Source organism: Ascidia mentula, chromosome 1 (genome assembly GCF_947561715.1).
Source record: "Ascidia mentula chromosome 1, kaAscMent1.1, whole genome shotgun sequence".
NCBI lineage: Eukaryota > Metazoa > Chordata > Ascidiacea > Phlebobranchia > Ascidiidae > Ascidia > Ascidia mentula.
The window spans coordinates 2,762,673-2,780,188 of record NC_138566.1 but is presented as its reverse complement, the minus strand read 5'-3'; the positions used below and the strand labels follow the sequence as shown (position 1 = coordinate 2,780,188).

General features: G+C 38.7%; 2 protein-coding genes and 1 long non-coding RNA gene across 3 annotated transcripts in view; 2 read left to right on the top strand and 1 right to left on the bottom strand.

Moving 5' to 3' along the window:
• The window catches only part of LOC145909562 (uncharacterized), a 63,013-nt gene that overhangs the window by 20,690 nt on the left and 24,807 nt on the right, over positions 1-17,516 (bottom strand). The window lies entirely within an intron of this gene.
• Positions 3,220-6,022, top strand: LOC145915998 (beta-1,4-mannosylglycolipid beta-1,3-N-acetylglucosaminyltransferase brn-like). The gene is made up of 4 exons (XM_083002810.1): positions 3,220-3,346; positions 3,804-3,940; positions 4,943-5,165; positions 5,428-6,022. Exons 1-4 carry the CDS (start codon positions 3,249-3,251, stop codon positions 6,017-6,019), a joined length of 1,050 nt encoding a protein of 349 aa, XP_082858936.1. The 5' UTR covers positions 3,220-3,248; the 3' UTR covers positions 6,020-6,022.
• LOC145917830 (uncharacterized) lies at positions 9,712-16,496 on the top strand. Its single transcript, XM_083003121.1, has 7 exons — positions 9,712-9,809; positions 10,014-10,159; positions 10,768-10,990; positions 11,059-11,568; positions 14,908-15,050; positions 15,461-15,683; positions 15,839-16,496. The coding sequence occupies exons 1-7, from the start codon at positions 9,712-9,714 to the stop codon at positions 16,494-16,496; spliced, it is 2,001 nt and encodes a 666-aa protein (XP_082859247.1).

Below are 17,516 nucleotides of genomic sequence, written 5' to 3'. Positions count from 1 at the left end.
CCGGTTGTTTGTCGCTCGCTTCCATTTTGGTGCATTCTGACGTCACAGAGACCTCCACTGTTGCTTATGACCAATCGGCGCCGGCACTGCCGCCGTTGATAGGTTATGAGAGATTTGTTAATCAGATTATTTGTGAAGTTTGTCGCATTCTTATCATTCCTTATGCCGATGATTGATCACCATGGGTGTGAAACAAGAGTTTTTCCTGGTTTTGATCTTTCAGAGCGACCAAATCGAAAGAATCTTAAACATGATAGTCTTTTCTACTCACTAACAACACCGTCATACATACACGGTTGTATATTCGCTAAAGAAAACAAAAAACATCCAGGGTCTACATGATTTCTTTTTATTGCGAAGCTTTGTCGAGTGCATTCCTATGAAATATCTTGACATTTAGGTTTCAGACACAAAAGTTGTATCTTCACTTATGTTCATGTGATCAGAACTTTTTCCACTTTGTTAAAGCACGAACAAAGGTATCATAACCAAAGGTCTGGATCCCACGGGGCAGACTTGACGCCAGATGTTGGCCGAGGGCGTTTGAAGTACCGCCCGGTATTCACGCCATCTCTGGTTGTGCATTTGACATTTAAAACTTGGCTAGGATTGGAAAGTCGTCTCGTTTCATGAGAACCCGAATCTTTTACTTCGAGAAGGAGCTGCATGACGAGGTGCAAAGAATATAGGGTGTGGCTGAAGGCACCAAGATCGGGGGTTCGAATCCCGCCAATGGTATTGCTGATAAAAATGCGATTGAAGGTTTGTTTCATTTATTCCATGTGGGTAGTTTGTAAAAAATGATCGTCTCCAAACGACGTGGTCCCACACAAGACTTCCAAAGGTATCTAATTAATAAACATGAAAATAAAACATTCAATATAATCGTCTTTCATACAAACAAAATAGCCAATGAAATGGTTGAGAACTTCATGCTACGGACGCTTCGATTGTTTTCTACAATCATTTTCAGTGTAAATTTTGTTTGTATTTTCGGATTTGTAAAACAGCCAGTTATGTTCATAATCGTCATTAGTGCTGATACAAAATAAAATCTACCCACAAGACTGTACTGGCCGCGTTACTATGGTGACGATAAAATATACTGTAAGTGATCAAGAGCGCTTAAAAAGTTTGTTAAACACATTTCCAAGGGGTGTGCAATAAGTGTTGTGCGATAAACAACTTTCACAATACATTAACAATCATTCACGGTGACTTGAACTACGCCCAGAGTCGGCCAACAACATTGTGTAATATTGGGTCCAATGTCACCTGGGCGTTGGTAATGGTGACTGCGGTGAGGAAATAGATCCTTTGCCTTTATAAGCAGCGCGACAAGTTGACTGGAAAAACATTTTCCGGTTTGGGGGGGCATGATGGAGTCAATTCAAATCGGTTCTGCTGGACCAGAGTAACACGTGTTCACTTGGCTGGCTTGTTAATATGGGTTGTACTAGAGGCTGGATATGAAATTAAACCAAACAGTACTTGTATTATAAATAGAAACGACCGCAGACTTCGACTTTTGACTTTTAAGCAATCAATGGTTGCAGTTTGAACCGAAAACTAAACACACCAATAATGCTCGTGCATATCAACTTTTAATAGAAGACTTTCTGGTTGTTTTGACCAACGTTAGATATTGATTTGCAATAGATGATGAAGGTTCAAGCAAGCATCCGAAGCTGGATGATATTTGCACACGAATTTTCACAAACTTAATTGATTTGTCTGGGTTACGGTCTCTGCCGTTTAAAACATCAATGTTTTTCTTTTGTTTAATTTCATGAGTTGAGTGAGGTCAGAGCTCATAGTTGTTTCACAGTTCAATCTTTATTTCTTTTCTTTTTCTATTCGTGGCAAAGTATTTTAGCTTTAAACAGGCGGAGATTAGGTAGCCTACATAGCTTTAATTAAGTCTAATTATAGTCAAAATAGCTGGGTTCATTTATAAATTCAGTGTTGATTTCTATTATTCTTTTCATCTGTTTTGCTTTATTCAACGAATTCTACAAAACAATAGAGGCGTCAATAGAGTTCGGTTAAATTTACCCGGCCACATTATTGTCAACCGCGAGTCTTGGTATATAAGTCGGTGCCAACTGAAAGTGGTCCTTACATCTAAATAATATCGTGACCGACCACTTGTGGCGTGAAGAACTTCAGGTTCTTGTCACTAAAGGCGGTATAGAATGGGAACTGTTCTGGATGAATTATTTCAGGAGTTCGGTCCAAATCACATGTTACCCAGGTACGGTTCGTTGCCGAAACAACAGGTTTTACTTTAACGTCACCTTGTTCATTAAATCACTCCGAATATCGATTTTGCCAGCACAGGAAATACTGGTTTGTTATTCAAACAGAAACATGTGATTGACGGCGTTGCGATATGCGTTTAATTAGATAATCTGCACCATGAAAAGTGTTTAATAAATATACATCATTGGAAAACGAGTGTGTGCAGAGACAGTAGTTGCAATGCTAGCGATTGATTCAACAAAGTTGGTTCATCAACGCGTTTCCACATCCAGTGCGCAAAAACGTGATGAAGGTAAACTCTGACATGATTTGCTCGAGCACGCATGACGCAGTGTTTTTTTGTACTCGTTCGGAAAAAGATGAGAATTTGGTTAGGTTTGCTTTTGAAAGTCTTCGAGGCGTGAATGGAGATCCACGAACCCAATCGTGAGCGGTACGTGGGTTTGACGGTTGACTGACCTCCCATGTTTTGTCTTGCGTACAAAAAGCCTGACTTGGCTGCAATGTGATTCTGTACAGTGTGGTACACCAGGAAGGGGTAACTCGCATTTCTATTGATCAACGTATCAGTGTAGATGTTTGTTTGAAAGTAAATTGTTTTGTTTTCATGCTTGTTGATTTGACAGAGGTTATTTTTTATTTGCCAGTTATCAGACAAGTGACTGGTAACCAGTTGGCTTATTGAACATCATGCTAGCTAGTTCGCTCAACGGCCAACCGGCAAACTAACCATAGGTTAACCCTCTAGGTTTACGTGATCTGTTATTTCAGGGTTACCATCAACGTACTTACAAGATATGGTTTTACCAGTTGTGCATATATAACCAGACAATAGATGTCATAAAACAATAGTTTGCACAAACAATTCTATAAACTTGCGTCTTCAGTTTACTTTGATCTATGTTAAATTTACATTGGTTGTCAAAAACATACTCCAATTTACTTGCATTTAGAGGTCGAATTACAGAAGGATTTTGAGCACTGTAATGAATGTTAAGGTCGCTGTTCTGTTTCCTCTGTTTTTGGGGAGCGTTGTTGTGATTTGCTGCATATTTCAGCTTCACTTCATGAGCAAGTTAAGGAGGTAGGGGATTTCCGTAACTCATATTGAATTCATGACGTATACTTTTACCAAAAACTTTTATTCTTCGGTTGAGCCCTTAAAGGTAACAAAAATAAGCAGGTAAAAACGGTATTTAATTTAACTTGAATATGAACCGAATAGCCAATACAGTGCTGGAAAACATGTAAACGTTTCGATTGTTTCTACAACCATTATCAATACAAATGAAGGCGGATCGGCAAAAATGGTACGGTGAAGTTGGGAAGTTCTAGAAAAAGGCGGGGCCGGTTTTCCAGCACTGTATTGGCTATTCTGTTCATATTAAAGATTTACAAAACCGTTAGTTATGTTCCTAATTTAACCTGGTTTTAATGGCGCAAGTCTTTAACTTGTCGGTTATTTACCACATTGAAATCGTTTAAAGGTTGATACAGGTGGTCACTAAAACATTGCTCAGAATATTTGTACAACTTTCTAGACCCAAAAAAGAAACCGCAAACCCGCAATGTCAACTTGCAAACTTAACGGTGAATTCGACCCCGGGATATTTAACATTCTCGAAACAGATCCCCCTCGATGAAGTGTTTCACAACAAAAGTTGTTCCATCAAGATCGGTAAGAACTTGGCATGCTCGAAAGAAGATAATTTTGCCATAAAATGTGCGAGTATTTGTTAAAAGTCTATTAAATCTCAAAGCAAAAGTAAACAAACAAAGGGAATGATATGATATCACGGATTTTCTGTTCTACCGTCCAAAACGCAACAAAAATAAAATCACAAAAAAATGGTTTATAAGCAATTCATATCACCATGAATAGGTAATCGGTTGTCAAACTATCAGCTAATATAGCAACATGTATCGTGTTTACATGAGAGTTGGCTATTTCGGCGTGCGGGTAAGGGCGACGTTTTGCGACAGGGTTTTTTATTTCCAGTAACCAAAGTTCAACACCGGAGATGTTAAATTGTTCACAGACGAATGTGGTTAACATTAACCTCGCCATAAAGGGATTCACACCTGCAGTGCGGTTGGCGCCAACGCGACAAATCATTTCAATATCTACAGGGTCTTTGTGTCGTAAAAACGTTAATAGGAAACTGCATTTGGTTTTATTATGCGACAATTAACTTAGTTATCTAATATTATTCATGTACCGGGCGTTTACTTACGACATGTGTATTATTTGGTTCGCTTTGATTGTTGGAACAGCAAATGACTGTGTTAGTGGCACTGATCTACAATATTTCGTAAAATAAACATTTTCCAATGTCTAAAAATTAATTACCGCAAAATAATTTGCGCCATTCTCAACAATAATAATCCATTAATCAATTTCTGATATTTTATCACCAAACACTCAATATACAAATAAAATTAATCATAACAAGTCAAAAACCCAACGAAAACAAGCTTCGGATCATCGCGGCTGACGGAAAAGTTAAATCAGATTTAACTCCGCCGTCAGACGCTTCGAGCGAGAAAATCACGCCGTCACGGCATGACGCCGGCTGGTGTGAATCCATCACACATTAGTCGACATTAGTTTATCAAAATAAGCTGTTTGCAAAAGTATTAACCATATAAAGGAACGTAACCTCAGGATTATGATTTGCAGGTATCAGATGGAGAATGACGGTTTTTGTCAAATCTGCAGCTCCCAACTTCCAACGTAGGGAATTGTTTCGCCGCACGTGGGCGTCAGTGAGCTACTATGACGGTCTCGCGATTCGGACAATTTTTGTCATCGGGAGTTCAAACAATCGTTTGCAGAATCTTCTCGATGAAGAATACGAGAGATACGGAGATATCCTGCAGTACGTTGGACCCGATGACTACAAGTTAGTATCAACGTTGCTGGTATAAGCGTTCAGGTGGAATTCAATACAGAAAAAAAAATGCATTAAGAATAGAAAGAAAATGCATTAATCAAATTGAAAGCGTTGGCAATAACCGCAAAGTTTCCGACAAACACATTATATAAGGAGGAGGGTGAACATATTTTCTCCAACAATTTTGATATTCATTCTCGAATTTAGAGCTCTTTCAAACAATTGCATATAACATTTCTGCGTTTTTTCAAACAAAGTTAAATTTTCACAGGAATATCGCCCTGAAGACATTGGCCGGCATGCAATGGTCGGCCGAAAACCTTTCGCAAGAAACTTTTTACTCAACAATGGACGATGACGTCATGGTTGACGTCAAGGCGATGTTGGAAGAACTGAAATTGTGGGATGAAAAAGTGAAAGTGAATAATTGGCCGGAATATCCGATTATTTGCATGTACAAGAAACAAGCTAACACGATACCTATTCGTGGTGATAAAAGCAAGTGGTTCACCTCGAAAGAAGAATACAAATGGACGAAATGGCCGGATTTTTGCCTTGGTGGAATGTACAGCACGTCTGTAAACGTCATAAAGCAACTGTTCGAGATTTCCAAACACTCCAAGCGTTTGAGTATGGATGACGTTTGGATAACAGGTGTTCTGCGTGAGAAGCTTGGCATGCCGGCTGATATGGTCGTCAAACCTTCTACTGTAGTTGCAACACATTATGAGGGTTACAAGGGACGACAATCGGAAGATATTCGTGGATTCATGAAATTCGAGTGGGAAAAGTTAAAAGCAAAACTTAACACGAATAAACTTTGTTTGGTCGAATCGTTTGTAAGCTTCACTAATAACAAATAAAAGTAAGATATTATTATAGTTGTGAGGAAAAAACTCTATTGTCAAGTAAGATATAGATTTTGTACAGATATTTATACATTTCTTTGGAGCAGTATCAGTTAGCCGCCAGAGTTTTATGCCTAGGAAACCTAATAGGTTTACCTGGCCACGATATGTCCTGGGTTCGATTCCCGGACTTGTAAACAAAATTACAAAACTTGCGCTTACCAGGTTGGTTCCCTCAGTGTCTCAAATGTACGCTGTGTGTGGATATCACCGAGTGCCAATTACAATGTCAGACCTTCCAAACAGGCTTAACTAAACAATCCGGTTTATTTGAATTACACTGAATTCCTTTTGGTAATTGAGACGTCGCCCAGGCTTTTCAAAGATCCAAAGAATCCGTTTGTCTATTATCAGATTTTTCGATACCTCCTGAATGACATGCTGGAGGACAGATTCCTCTTAGACAACTTTTCCAAAAACTTATCCACAAATCCACAATTTGGAGACAATGATCTTATGATTAACAAATCAGTTAATAATTTTGTTAATTTTTCCGCAAAATCGAGTCAATTGCATTCGACTCCTTTACGACAAAAGCTTCATCATTTCCACATCTTTTGCTACCCATAATCACCAAGGACTTATTAGAGTTAACTATTATGATTAATTTTTCACGGAATGTCTCAGATTTATGAGAAATTATCGGGTTATTGGACGCAATTAAAGGTTGTCTTAAAAAAACACAACTGCAACGTGAAACCTCATTGCGTGATTAATTGAAGATTTTAAGCGGAATTCGTTAAACCAAAAAATTAGATAAAACTTGGATAGGATCGGAAAGTCGCCGTTGCATGGGAACCCGAATCTTTCGCTCTGAGCGGGCTGCATCTTTAATACAAACAAAATAGCCAATGAAATGGTTGAGAACTTTATGCTACGGACGTTTCGATTGTTTTCTACAATCATTTTTTCAGTGTAAATTTTGTTTGTATTTTCGGATATGTAAAACCGCCAGTTATGTTCATAATCGTCATTAGTGCTGATACAAAATAAAATCTACCCACAAGACTGTACTGGCCGCGTTACTATGGTGACGATAACTGTAAGTGATCAAGAGCGCTTAAAAGTTTGTTAACCACATTTCCAAAGGGTGTGTAATAAGTGCTGCGCGATAAACAACTTTCACAATACATTAATAATCATTCAGGGTGACTTGAACTACGCCCAGAGTCGGCCAACAACATTATGTAATATTGGGTCCAATGTCGCCTGGGCGTTGGTAATGGTGACTGCGGTGAGGAAAGAGAACCTTTGCCTTTATAAGCAGCGCGACAAGTTGACTGGAAAAACATTTTCCGGTTTGGGGGGGCTTGATGGAGTCAATTCAAATCGGTTCTGTTGGACCAGAGTAACACGTGTTCACTTGGATGGCTTGTTAATATGGGTTGTACGGGAGGCTGGATATGAGACTTTCTGGTTGTTTTGACCAACGTCAGATATTAATTGGCAATACATTATAAAGGTACAACCAACCATCCGAAGCTGGATGATATTTGCACACGAGTTTTTACAAACTTTAATAACAAGCCCAGTGCGAAAGATGCCAATCGTGGTGTTTGCTGAAGTCTGCATGAAACACTCGCTCTCACATTGCTGGGAAGTCAACCAAATACCTTAATTGGTTTGTATGAGTTACGGTCACTGCCGTTTAAAAGGAACTTAACGCCATGTCGACCGCAAAGCACCCCAGTTTTCTTTTGTGCAATTTCATAAGCTGAGTGAGGTCAGAGCTTAGAGTTGTATAAAATTCAAGCTCTTTGTATTTTTTTTCTTTTAATCGTCGCAAAATATATCAGCTTTGAAAAGGTGGTATTTAGGTACATAGATTTAATTAAGGCTAATTATAGTCAAAGGATTTATTAGTTTTATTTTGTTTTATTTGCTGAAAAAACGATGAAAACATTGGCTTTGGGTCTGTATTTTCACACAGATCGATGGATAGCCTGCCATGGCAGCTTGGTTTAATCATAGATCCAGTGTAGTTTCTATTATTCTTTTTAACTGTTTTGCTTTATTCAACGAATTCTATACAAAATAATAGCAGCGTCATTAGCGTTTGGCTACATTTATCCGCCTAAAATGAATGTTGTCAACCGCAAGCCTTGTTAGATGTTCCCCAGGTATAGAGAAGCTTAAACGATTCCACCAATGGACAATCCGAAGTATTTTTCAGCACCGGGGTTCGAACCCATGTTACACTGTACAAGAATTTCGTTCACGTTTTCTACTTTGTACATGGGTCGGTCGTCTTGAACGATATCGCTAATTTCAACTGATTGCCAACCTATTTTTTAAGGTTAACATATCACCCTGAATAATTACCAAAACGGTTAATTTGGATAAAAAACGTCTTTAAAGCTGCTTTACTATCTATTGAGAAAGATTAGCGTGTCATCTTTTGAACCCAGGATGTCCTGCGCACGAATCCCAATCAGGTTTTCTTCTTGGTATATTAGTCGGGCGCTTGCCCAATGTTGCCAATCACCCGCCCTGGATCGCTAACCTTAAAGTGATTTTTTTACATTAGTATCGTTAGCGACCACTTGTGACATGAAGAAGTTTACGTTCTAGCCACTAAAGGCGATATAGAGTGGGAATTCGAGATGTATTTGAGGAGTGTGGCCGAAATCTAATGTTAACCCGATGCGGTTCGTTGTTTAAGCAATAGGTATCAGCGTCACCTGGTAAATTAAACCACTCGGAATATCGATTTTGCCAACGCAGTAAATACTGGTTTCCTTTCCAAAGAGAAACATTCGATCGACGGCGTTCCGATAGGCGTTTAATTAGATAATCGTTAGAACTGTTAGTAATTATACATATTCGGTGAACGAGTGTGTGCAGAGACAGTAGTTGCAACGTTAACGTTTGATTCAACGAAGTTGGTACAACAACGTGTTTCCACATCCAGTGCGCATTTTTTCTCGGCGCAAAAACCTGGTGAAGGAAAACTCCGATATTCTTTGCACAAGAAAACATTTCTAATCTTGCGAACAGAAAATGAAAATTTGGTGGAAAATTTCCAATAGTCAGGTTTGCGGTTAAAACTGTTCGAGGCGAGGATGGAAAACTGAATATCGTTTGAGGTGTCTGTGGGTTTACAGGTTGCTCCACTCCCTTGCATGGCATCGCTTCTAAAAGCAGTCTGACATGACTATCGTGTGATACCGTACAGTGAGGTATGTCGGAAGGAGTAACTTGCATTTCAGTTTATCAACGCATCGATGGAGATGATTGTTTGAAAGTAAATTGTTTTGTTTTCATGCTTGTTGATTGTGAAACATTGACAGTATGATTAGTGGTTATTTTTTATTAGCCAGTTAATGTTAGACAAGTAACTGGTAACCAGTTGGCTTATGGAGCAACAGACTTACTGGCTAATTCGCTTAACTCTTAAGGTTAACTAAAGTTAACGTGATCTTTAGTCGGGGTTGCCATCAACATACTTGCAAGACACGGTTTTACCAGTTGCGCATATATGTCCAGCTAAAATCTGCCACAAAAATCATAAATAACACAAATCATCCTAAAAACCTGCGTATTTAGATATTTTTGATCCAAGTTTTAATTATATTGTTTGCAACAACCATGCTTCTGATGTACTTGCATTTACAGGTCGGATCATAAAAGGATTTTTGAACACTGTAATGAATGTTAAGGTCGCTGTTTTGTTTTCTCTGTTCTGGGGGAGTGTTGTTGTGATTTGCTGCATATTTCAGCTTCACTTCATGAGCAAGTTAAGGAGGTAGGGATTTCCTCTACTCATATTGAATCATAACGTATACGATAAGCAAAGTTGAGCCAATAATATGTATGGTGTAAGGTGCATACAGATGGCCACTGTTTCGACATGACGTAAACTTTTACCAAAAACCTGTATATTTTGGTTTTGGTTGAGTAAACTACCGGTTACTAAAACATTGCTCAGAATAACTGTACAACATTCTAGGCCGAAAGGAGAAGCCGCAAACCCGCAATTTCAACTTCGAAATTTATCGGTGAAGTCCACTCTGATGAAGTCGGGATATTTTGTTTACTTAAAACAACCTCCCCTCGATGGAGTATTTCGCAACAAAATTTGTTCCATCAGGATCGGTAAGAACTTGGCATGCTCGAAAGAAGATAATCCTGCCCTTAAAATGTGCGAGTATTTGCTAAAAGTTTGTCAAATCTCAAAGCAAAAGAAACAAAGGGAATGACATTTGATATGATGTCACGGATTTTCCGTTCTACCGCCCAAAAAAAACAGAAAACATTCGGTTTTTAACCAATGGACACCACTATATGCATAAATACGTAATGGGTTGCCGAACAAACCGCTTATAACAACCAATAGTGAAATAATTGTGATAAAACCATTGGCTGTCTTCACATGAAATGAGATAGGCTTCATTGGGAATTTCGGCGTGCTGGTAAGGGCGACGTTTTGCGACAGGGTTTTTGTATTTCCAGTAACCAAAGCTCAACACCGTTAAATTGTTCACAGACGAATGTGGTTGACATTAACCTCGACATTGGGTTCCTACAAAGTCAATTACTAAATTTTCACTCACGCGTTCAAAGATTGAGAAATCCATCACGCCATTGGACACCATATCATCTTTGACAAAAAGACCATTTCATTAGTTGGTCAAAATAAGCTGTTTGCGAAAGTTGTTTTCAACGCATTTAAAGGAACGTAACCTCATGATTATTATTTGCAGATATCAAATGGAAAATGACGGTTTTTGTCAAATCTGAAGCTCCCAACTTTCACAGGAGAGAATTGTTTCGCCGCACGTGGGCGTCAGTGAGCTACTATGACGGTCTCGCGATTCGGACAATTTTCGTCATCGGAAGTTCAAACAATCGTTTGCAGAATCTTCTCGATGAAGAATACGCGAGATACGGAGATATCTTGCAGTACGTTGGACCCGACGACTACAAGTTCGTATCAATATTACGAATCAAAAACATTAAGCAGAATTCGATAAACCAGCAAAAATATTTTTTAGGAATATTGCTGTGAAAACTATGGCCGGTATGCAGTGGGCGGCCGAAAACCTTCCGCCCGAAACGTTCTACTCAACAATGGATGATGACGTCATGGTTGACGTCAGCGCTATGCGTGAAGTAATGGCCGCTTTTAACGAATCGACGCAACGTGAAGGATGGAGGGGATTCCCGATATTTTGCATGTACAAAAAGTTGTCAGATGCAAAACCAATCCGAAATCCTGAAAGCAAATATTTTACCTCGAATGAAGAATACAAATGGACGAAATGGCCGGATTTTTGCCTTGGTGGAATGTACAGCACGTCTGTAAACGTCATAAAGCAATTGTTCGAGATTTCCAAACACTCCAAGCGGTTGAGTATGGATGACGTTTGGATAACAGGCGTTCTGCGTGAGAAGCTTGGAATGCCGGCTGATATGGTCGTCAAACCTTCTACTGTAGTTGCAACTCATTATCAGGGTTACAAGGAACAACAATCGGAAGATATTCGTGGATTTATGAAATTCGAGTGGGAAAAATTGAAAGAAAAACTGAACGTTAGCAAACTTTGTTTGACCGGGACCGTGTGCGGTTTCTCTTAGCATCGTTGGTAAAAGTGTCAAGCAGGAATCCGGGATTCAGTTTGGCAAAAAAATGATTTCTCGGCGACTTACAGGGGAGATCCACAGAAATCTCATATGCATATCGAATAACTATTCTTCGGATTACGCTTCTTTTTAAACAAAAACCAAGGATATTAATAGGCAAAATTAATACCTCTGTTAAAAATTATAGATCTTACACTGGCGCTGATTGCACTTCACTCCTTTTCGAGTCTCACGAATATAATATATTGGTTCGTAAAGACGGAACCGCCAGTCACCCGCCTGTTCAGGCTGATTCCTGTTGTCATTGTTAACATTTTGTCTAGCTGATTGACATACGTGTTATTGGTAATGGTTTGTAGACTTTATTAATATACCATTACCCCACCCGTCTGATATGACACATAGCCCGCATTTCCAAGATCAATTGTGTGCAAATGTTGATGTTATAGCAAAGATTAATTGTTGTATGTTTACCTTTGCAAATTGTAAATGATCTGGCATCGTAGTCGACAAATTTATGTCATACAGTTGTTAACTTTCCCCATCAAGGGATAGCTTTAAAATTTATTTTACAAAATGTGGTCGCAGAATGCCCTGTACTAAAGTACCAAGTAGTGATGGAGTTACTGCTGGTAATGTTTCTTTTTTACCTAAAATTGAGTGTTTTTTAAAGTGCTTCGGAACAATTGTTTGGTTTCAAACGACCTGGTTTTATGAGGCGTGATATATTATCCCAGTAACTGGAATTGACGTTTAATGACGTAGTTTCTGCTCTCCCAAACATCAAACTCAAACACAGAAACCTGAATTTGTTGGAAGAAACCTCTGGGCGACATGACCTTGTCTTTGTGCTTTTCTCTAGTTAATGTTTAAATTTTTCACAGATTACCAAACCTTCTTTTCATGTTTTAGAAATAGAGCCATTCATGTTTTTTATAGTGAGCAGCAGTCAGGGCCACTGTTTCGACCTAATAGGTCTCACGAGGGCAGCTTTAGTGTAGCCTACAATGGTCTTGCCAGTCACTTAGACGACAAGGCTTCCACTTTGTGGTTACTACACAGCCATTCTTTTTTGTTTTGATGAGCAACGGTTCGTTTCCAATTGTAGGCTACACTAAAAGTCTTGTCGTGTAAGTGACTAACAAGACCATTGTCGGCTACACTAAAGCTGTCGTTTCCACTAAAGCTCTCGTTTCCGTTTCCAATCGTTGGTTATCGTCTTGGATAAAACGTTTTTTTAGTATACAGTTTGACCAAGCAAACTGTTTGCGAAAACCCGCAGCTAGTTATATGTTGGATTGGACAATTAGTGGGACAATGGCAAAAGAGTGTCTTCTGTCATACATAAAAACGTGCATCAAATTTTTGAAATCAATTCACTTTGAAACTTTTGCCCAAATAAAAGCATGCTTTTTGCCCAAAAACAAAATTATGGAAACCATATGAACTCCTGTTGCTGCCAAGCACATTGCAATTTAAAATGTACTGCTCTTCTGACATTAAATGTACGTTCTGTATTTTTACGACGTTTCGTCTGCCATTCAGGTATATGAAGTCTCGCCGAATGGCAGACGAAACGTCGGAAAAATACAGAACGTACATTTAATGGAATCCACATTTATCGGATTCTCTTGAGTTGCGACACGAACTGCGTATGTCTGGTTGTTGGGATTTTCAGCCAATATGACATAAACGTATGGAGACATTTTCTACAATATATTAAAGCGGTTGATGTTTTATTGCGAGAGTTGAGTCAGAAGAACGACCAACACAAAAAACACGAGTGTATGAGGTGGCAACCGCTACACGAGAAAAAGGCAATAGCACGCTTCACTGCACTGGACACTACAGTTCGGTCGCCACAATATCACAATAATGTCAACATAGGACTTTGATAACAAGTTACAACAAGATACGCCTTTTTCACGAGAATTTCAAGATCGATAATTAAACTGAAGTGAAACCAAACGCTAACGTGTAACCTTAAATGTGTCGCCAATTTGTAGGAAATGTCTGTAAAGGAAATTTATTTTTTCACTTTGCGGCGCTTTCAGCTAACATGAGAAAAAAGGCTCGCAACTACATCAAATAGAAACTAGGCTTTCACCCAGGGCAAACACTACAGCTATCTGACTCGAGGCAGTAACATATCTTTTGTGTTTGTAAATGCTGAAAATAATGACATGATGATTGGTTTTAAATTTATGAAGTATCTGTAATATATAGTTGCACTAAATAGTTAAATGCTGTACAATAAGCTTCAGTAATCTTTTTCCCTTTTTTCGATTGGAAATATGTTAATGGAGTTATTTAGGAATATTGTAATGAAAGTTAAGGTTGCTGTTCAATGTTGTGTGTTTTGGGGAAGTGTTTTTATTGTTTTCAGTGTTTTCTGCTTTTATCCCTTCAAGAAATTCAGCAGGTAATAATGACATGCGTGTCAGTTAACTGATAAAGTTTTAGGTTAAATACCAAATGATTGATTAACAACGCATCAGCTGAAATCTCTGTAGATTGGCAACTTTTCATTCGAAAGCACATAAGATTAGAACAATAGGTTTCCAGGCTTCCCAGCCCAGGTATTGCAGCCTAGCTGGATCAGCCAATTTTTTCCGACAATTCGTAGCGAGATTTAAAAAATCAAGCTCCCGGTGATGTTTGAGTTAGCGACCCTTGGCTAACCAGGTCCAACGCTTACCAAATTGAAACATATATTGGTAACGTTAACAAACCGTATTTGTATTTAACTATTGCTTATTTGTTAAAGTGAAAGTAATTTGCTTGAATTGGTGTTAAATGAAACTGTAACCTCCAAACCCACACAATATTGCTTTGAAACATCTTTTTGTTTTCATCCAATTTTGTAGCACTGTCGAAAAAATGGAATACATCACGTAATCCCTTGGTTTGTTCAATGAAACATCAGTAAAATATTAAAAATAGCAACATGCTTTACTAAGTTTGAATGGGGTTTGCTGAAAACAGCTCATTACCTCTGACTTTCTGCGTTAATGCAACTATAACACCACACTACACTATAGGACAGGAAATAAATAACAACATCAGAAAATAAAATAGTGACTTGGCAAACCATTAATCGAGACAAACACAGGTGGTTTTGTGAGTAGGTTCCACACGGACAATCACCATCCGCCATATGTAGGAGAAAAGAACAATCACGACACCTTATGTTGTTTGGAAGATGCAGAAATGTTTAATTATGCTAAGTTCATGTTCTACTTTATCTTTTTATCGTTCAGATCCGACGAAGAGAAAGCGGGAACAGAAGTTCTTCCACAAACTTCAACTGCGAACGTACACCCGACACTGGGAGAATTTGTTTACTTAAAACAACCGCATCTTGCTGAACTGTTTGTCAACCAAGATTGCGTTGCTAAGAACGGTGAGAATATTTGTAGCTCATTACCCAACATTTCAAACCAGTCACTGAAAAAAGGTTAAATTAACACACATCAAAGTTATCAAAATTGAATCGGATTATCCCAAAAACCTTTGCTACAAAAACTCCATTCAATATTTAAGCTAGAGATCTAAGTCACGTTTATGATGAGTTATAACTAAAACAACAATTTGATATTAACAGACTAAATTAACTCCTATTCTTGATTTAACTGATAAAGCTAGCAAACCTTGTTGTCAGTAATGGTTGGTAACAAACCTGTGTTATTCCATAAATAAGTACAGTAAAAACATAAAACTAATGATTAACCACATTTCTTGCAAAACTATGTTTTTAACTTTTGACGCATCTGTGTTTACAGACCAAATAAACATGGCACGTTATTCTGGCAGGTTTCGAATGGAAAATGACGGTTTTTGTGAAATCGGCAGCTCAAAATTTCCAGCGTAGAGAATTGTTTCGCCGCACGTGGGCGTCAGTGAGTCACTACGGCGATCTCGCGATTCGGACAATTTTCGTCATCGGAAGTTCAAAAAATCGTTCGCAGAATCTTCTCGATGAAGAATACGAGAGATACGGAGATATTTTGCAGTACGTTGGACCCGAAGACTACAAGTTAGTATCAACGTTCCTAATTTAAGACATTTCAGTGGAATTTGGCGGAAAAAAACTAGTTTAAACAAAACAAGGAAAATGGAATCAAGGTCATTTTAAACCTACCAGACCGTTAATTCATTTCAAAACCTTTGATATTGGAGATTTTTTTTCAGAAAGATCTTTCAAACAATTGCTTGTAACATTGCTGTGTTTCTTCAATCAAAGTTCGATTTTCACAGGAATATCGCCCTGAAGACATTGGCCGGCATGCAATGGGCGGTTGAAAATCTTTCACACGAAACTTTTTACTCAACAATGGACGATGACGTCATGGTTGACGTCAAGGCGATGTTGGAAGAACTAAAATTGTGGGATGAAAAAGTGAAACTTAATAATTGGCCGGAATATCCGATTGTTTGCATGTACGAGAAACGAGTCAACACGAGGCCTACTCGTGGTGATAAAAGCAAGTGGTTCACCTCGAAAGAAGAATACAGATGGACGAAATGGCCGGATTTTTGCCTTGGTGGAATGTACAGCACGTCTGTAAACGTCATAAAGCAACTGTTCGAGATTTCCAAACACTCCAAGCGGTTGAGTATGGATGACGTTTGGATAACAGGCGTTCTGCGTGAGAAACTTGGAATGCCGGCTGATATGGTCGTCAAACCTTCTACTGTAGTTGCAACACATTATGAGGGTTACAAGGGACGACAATCGGAAGATATTCGTGGATTCATGAAAACCGAGTGGGAAAAGTTAAAGGCAAAACTGAACATGAGTGAACTTTGTTTGGTCGAATCGTTACACAGTTTCGCTGATAACAAATAAAAGTCATAATTAATTGTGAGAAATGAACCGCAATTTGTCAAGCCGAATGCAATTAGGACAAAAGCAGGACATATAGATTTAGGGGGGGACGTGATTATCGTGACCTGCTGTATGTGGAGCTCATAAGCGACATCTTCCGGTCGTTATAAGATTGCACTGTGGACACTAGTGACAATTTAGACTGGGGAGTAATCCGATCAGGTACAAAACTTCAGTGGGGCGGGGGTTTGGCAACATTGGTAAAGTCTCCTATCCATATATTTAGAAGAAAACCTGATCGGGATTTCTGGCCAGGATGTAATGGGTTCAAATCCCGGTGTAGTAAAAAAAGTTGAATACTTTCTGCTGTGATTTTTTCAGTGTCCCATAATAATTTCAAATAAAGGTACTTCTGCAAGACATGGCCTGGTACTGGTAGTTACAAATATAAAGCCGTAGTGAATACTTTACTAAATTTGCAGTGAGTCGAGGTCGATCGCTCTCACTGTTTTGGAAATGCTATGGCATGATGGTTTGGGTTAACATATGAATGTGGATGTTGGCGTAATTGTTATTCGTTCATCTTTGCTGATTGTAAATTATTGCCCTGTATCATAGTCGTCAAATTCATACGGTTGTTGACATGTATACGTCATTTGTCGAAGTACTTCGAATTTATTGTTTGGTTTCCAGAGCAAATAACTGTGATTTTATTTCAGCACGAACTGGAAATAACCTTAAATGAGGGTGTTTTGTCCCCTTAAACAACAAACCCAAATACTTAAACCATCGTTTGTTTGCAGAAACATCTCGCCAACGTGACTATGGCCATACCTCAAATATTTTTCCCTCTGCTGATTGGGTAACGGATTTAAAACACAGTAAGGGCAAATAACGGAGACCATGTTTCACATTTGCAACTCGCTGCTGCCTCATGTGGTTATATGACACAGGTAATGACGTCACTGCACAATGGTCTAGGGATTTAACAAGATACGCTTGATTCAAGCTGCAAGTTTTTAAAATAAGGCGGATGGTTTG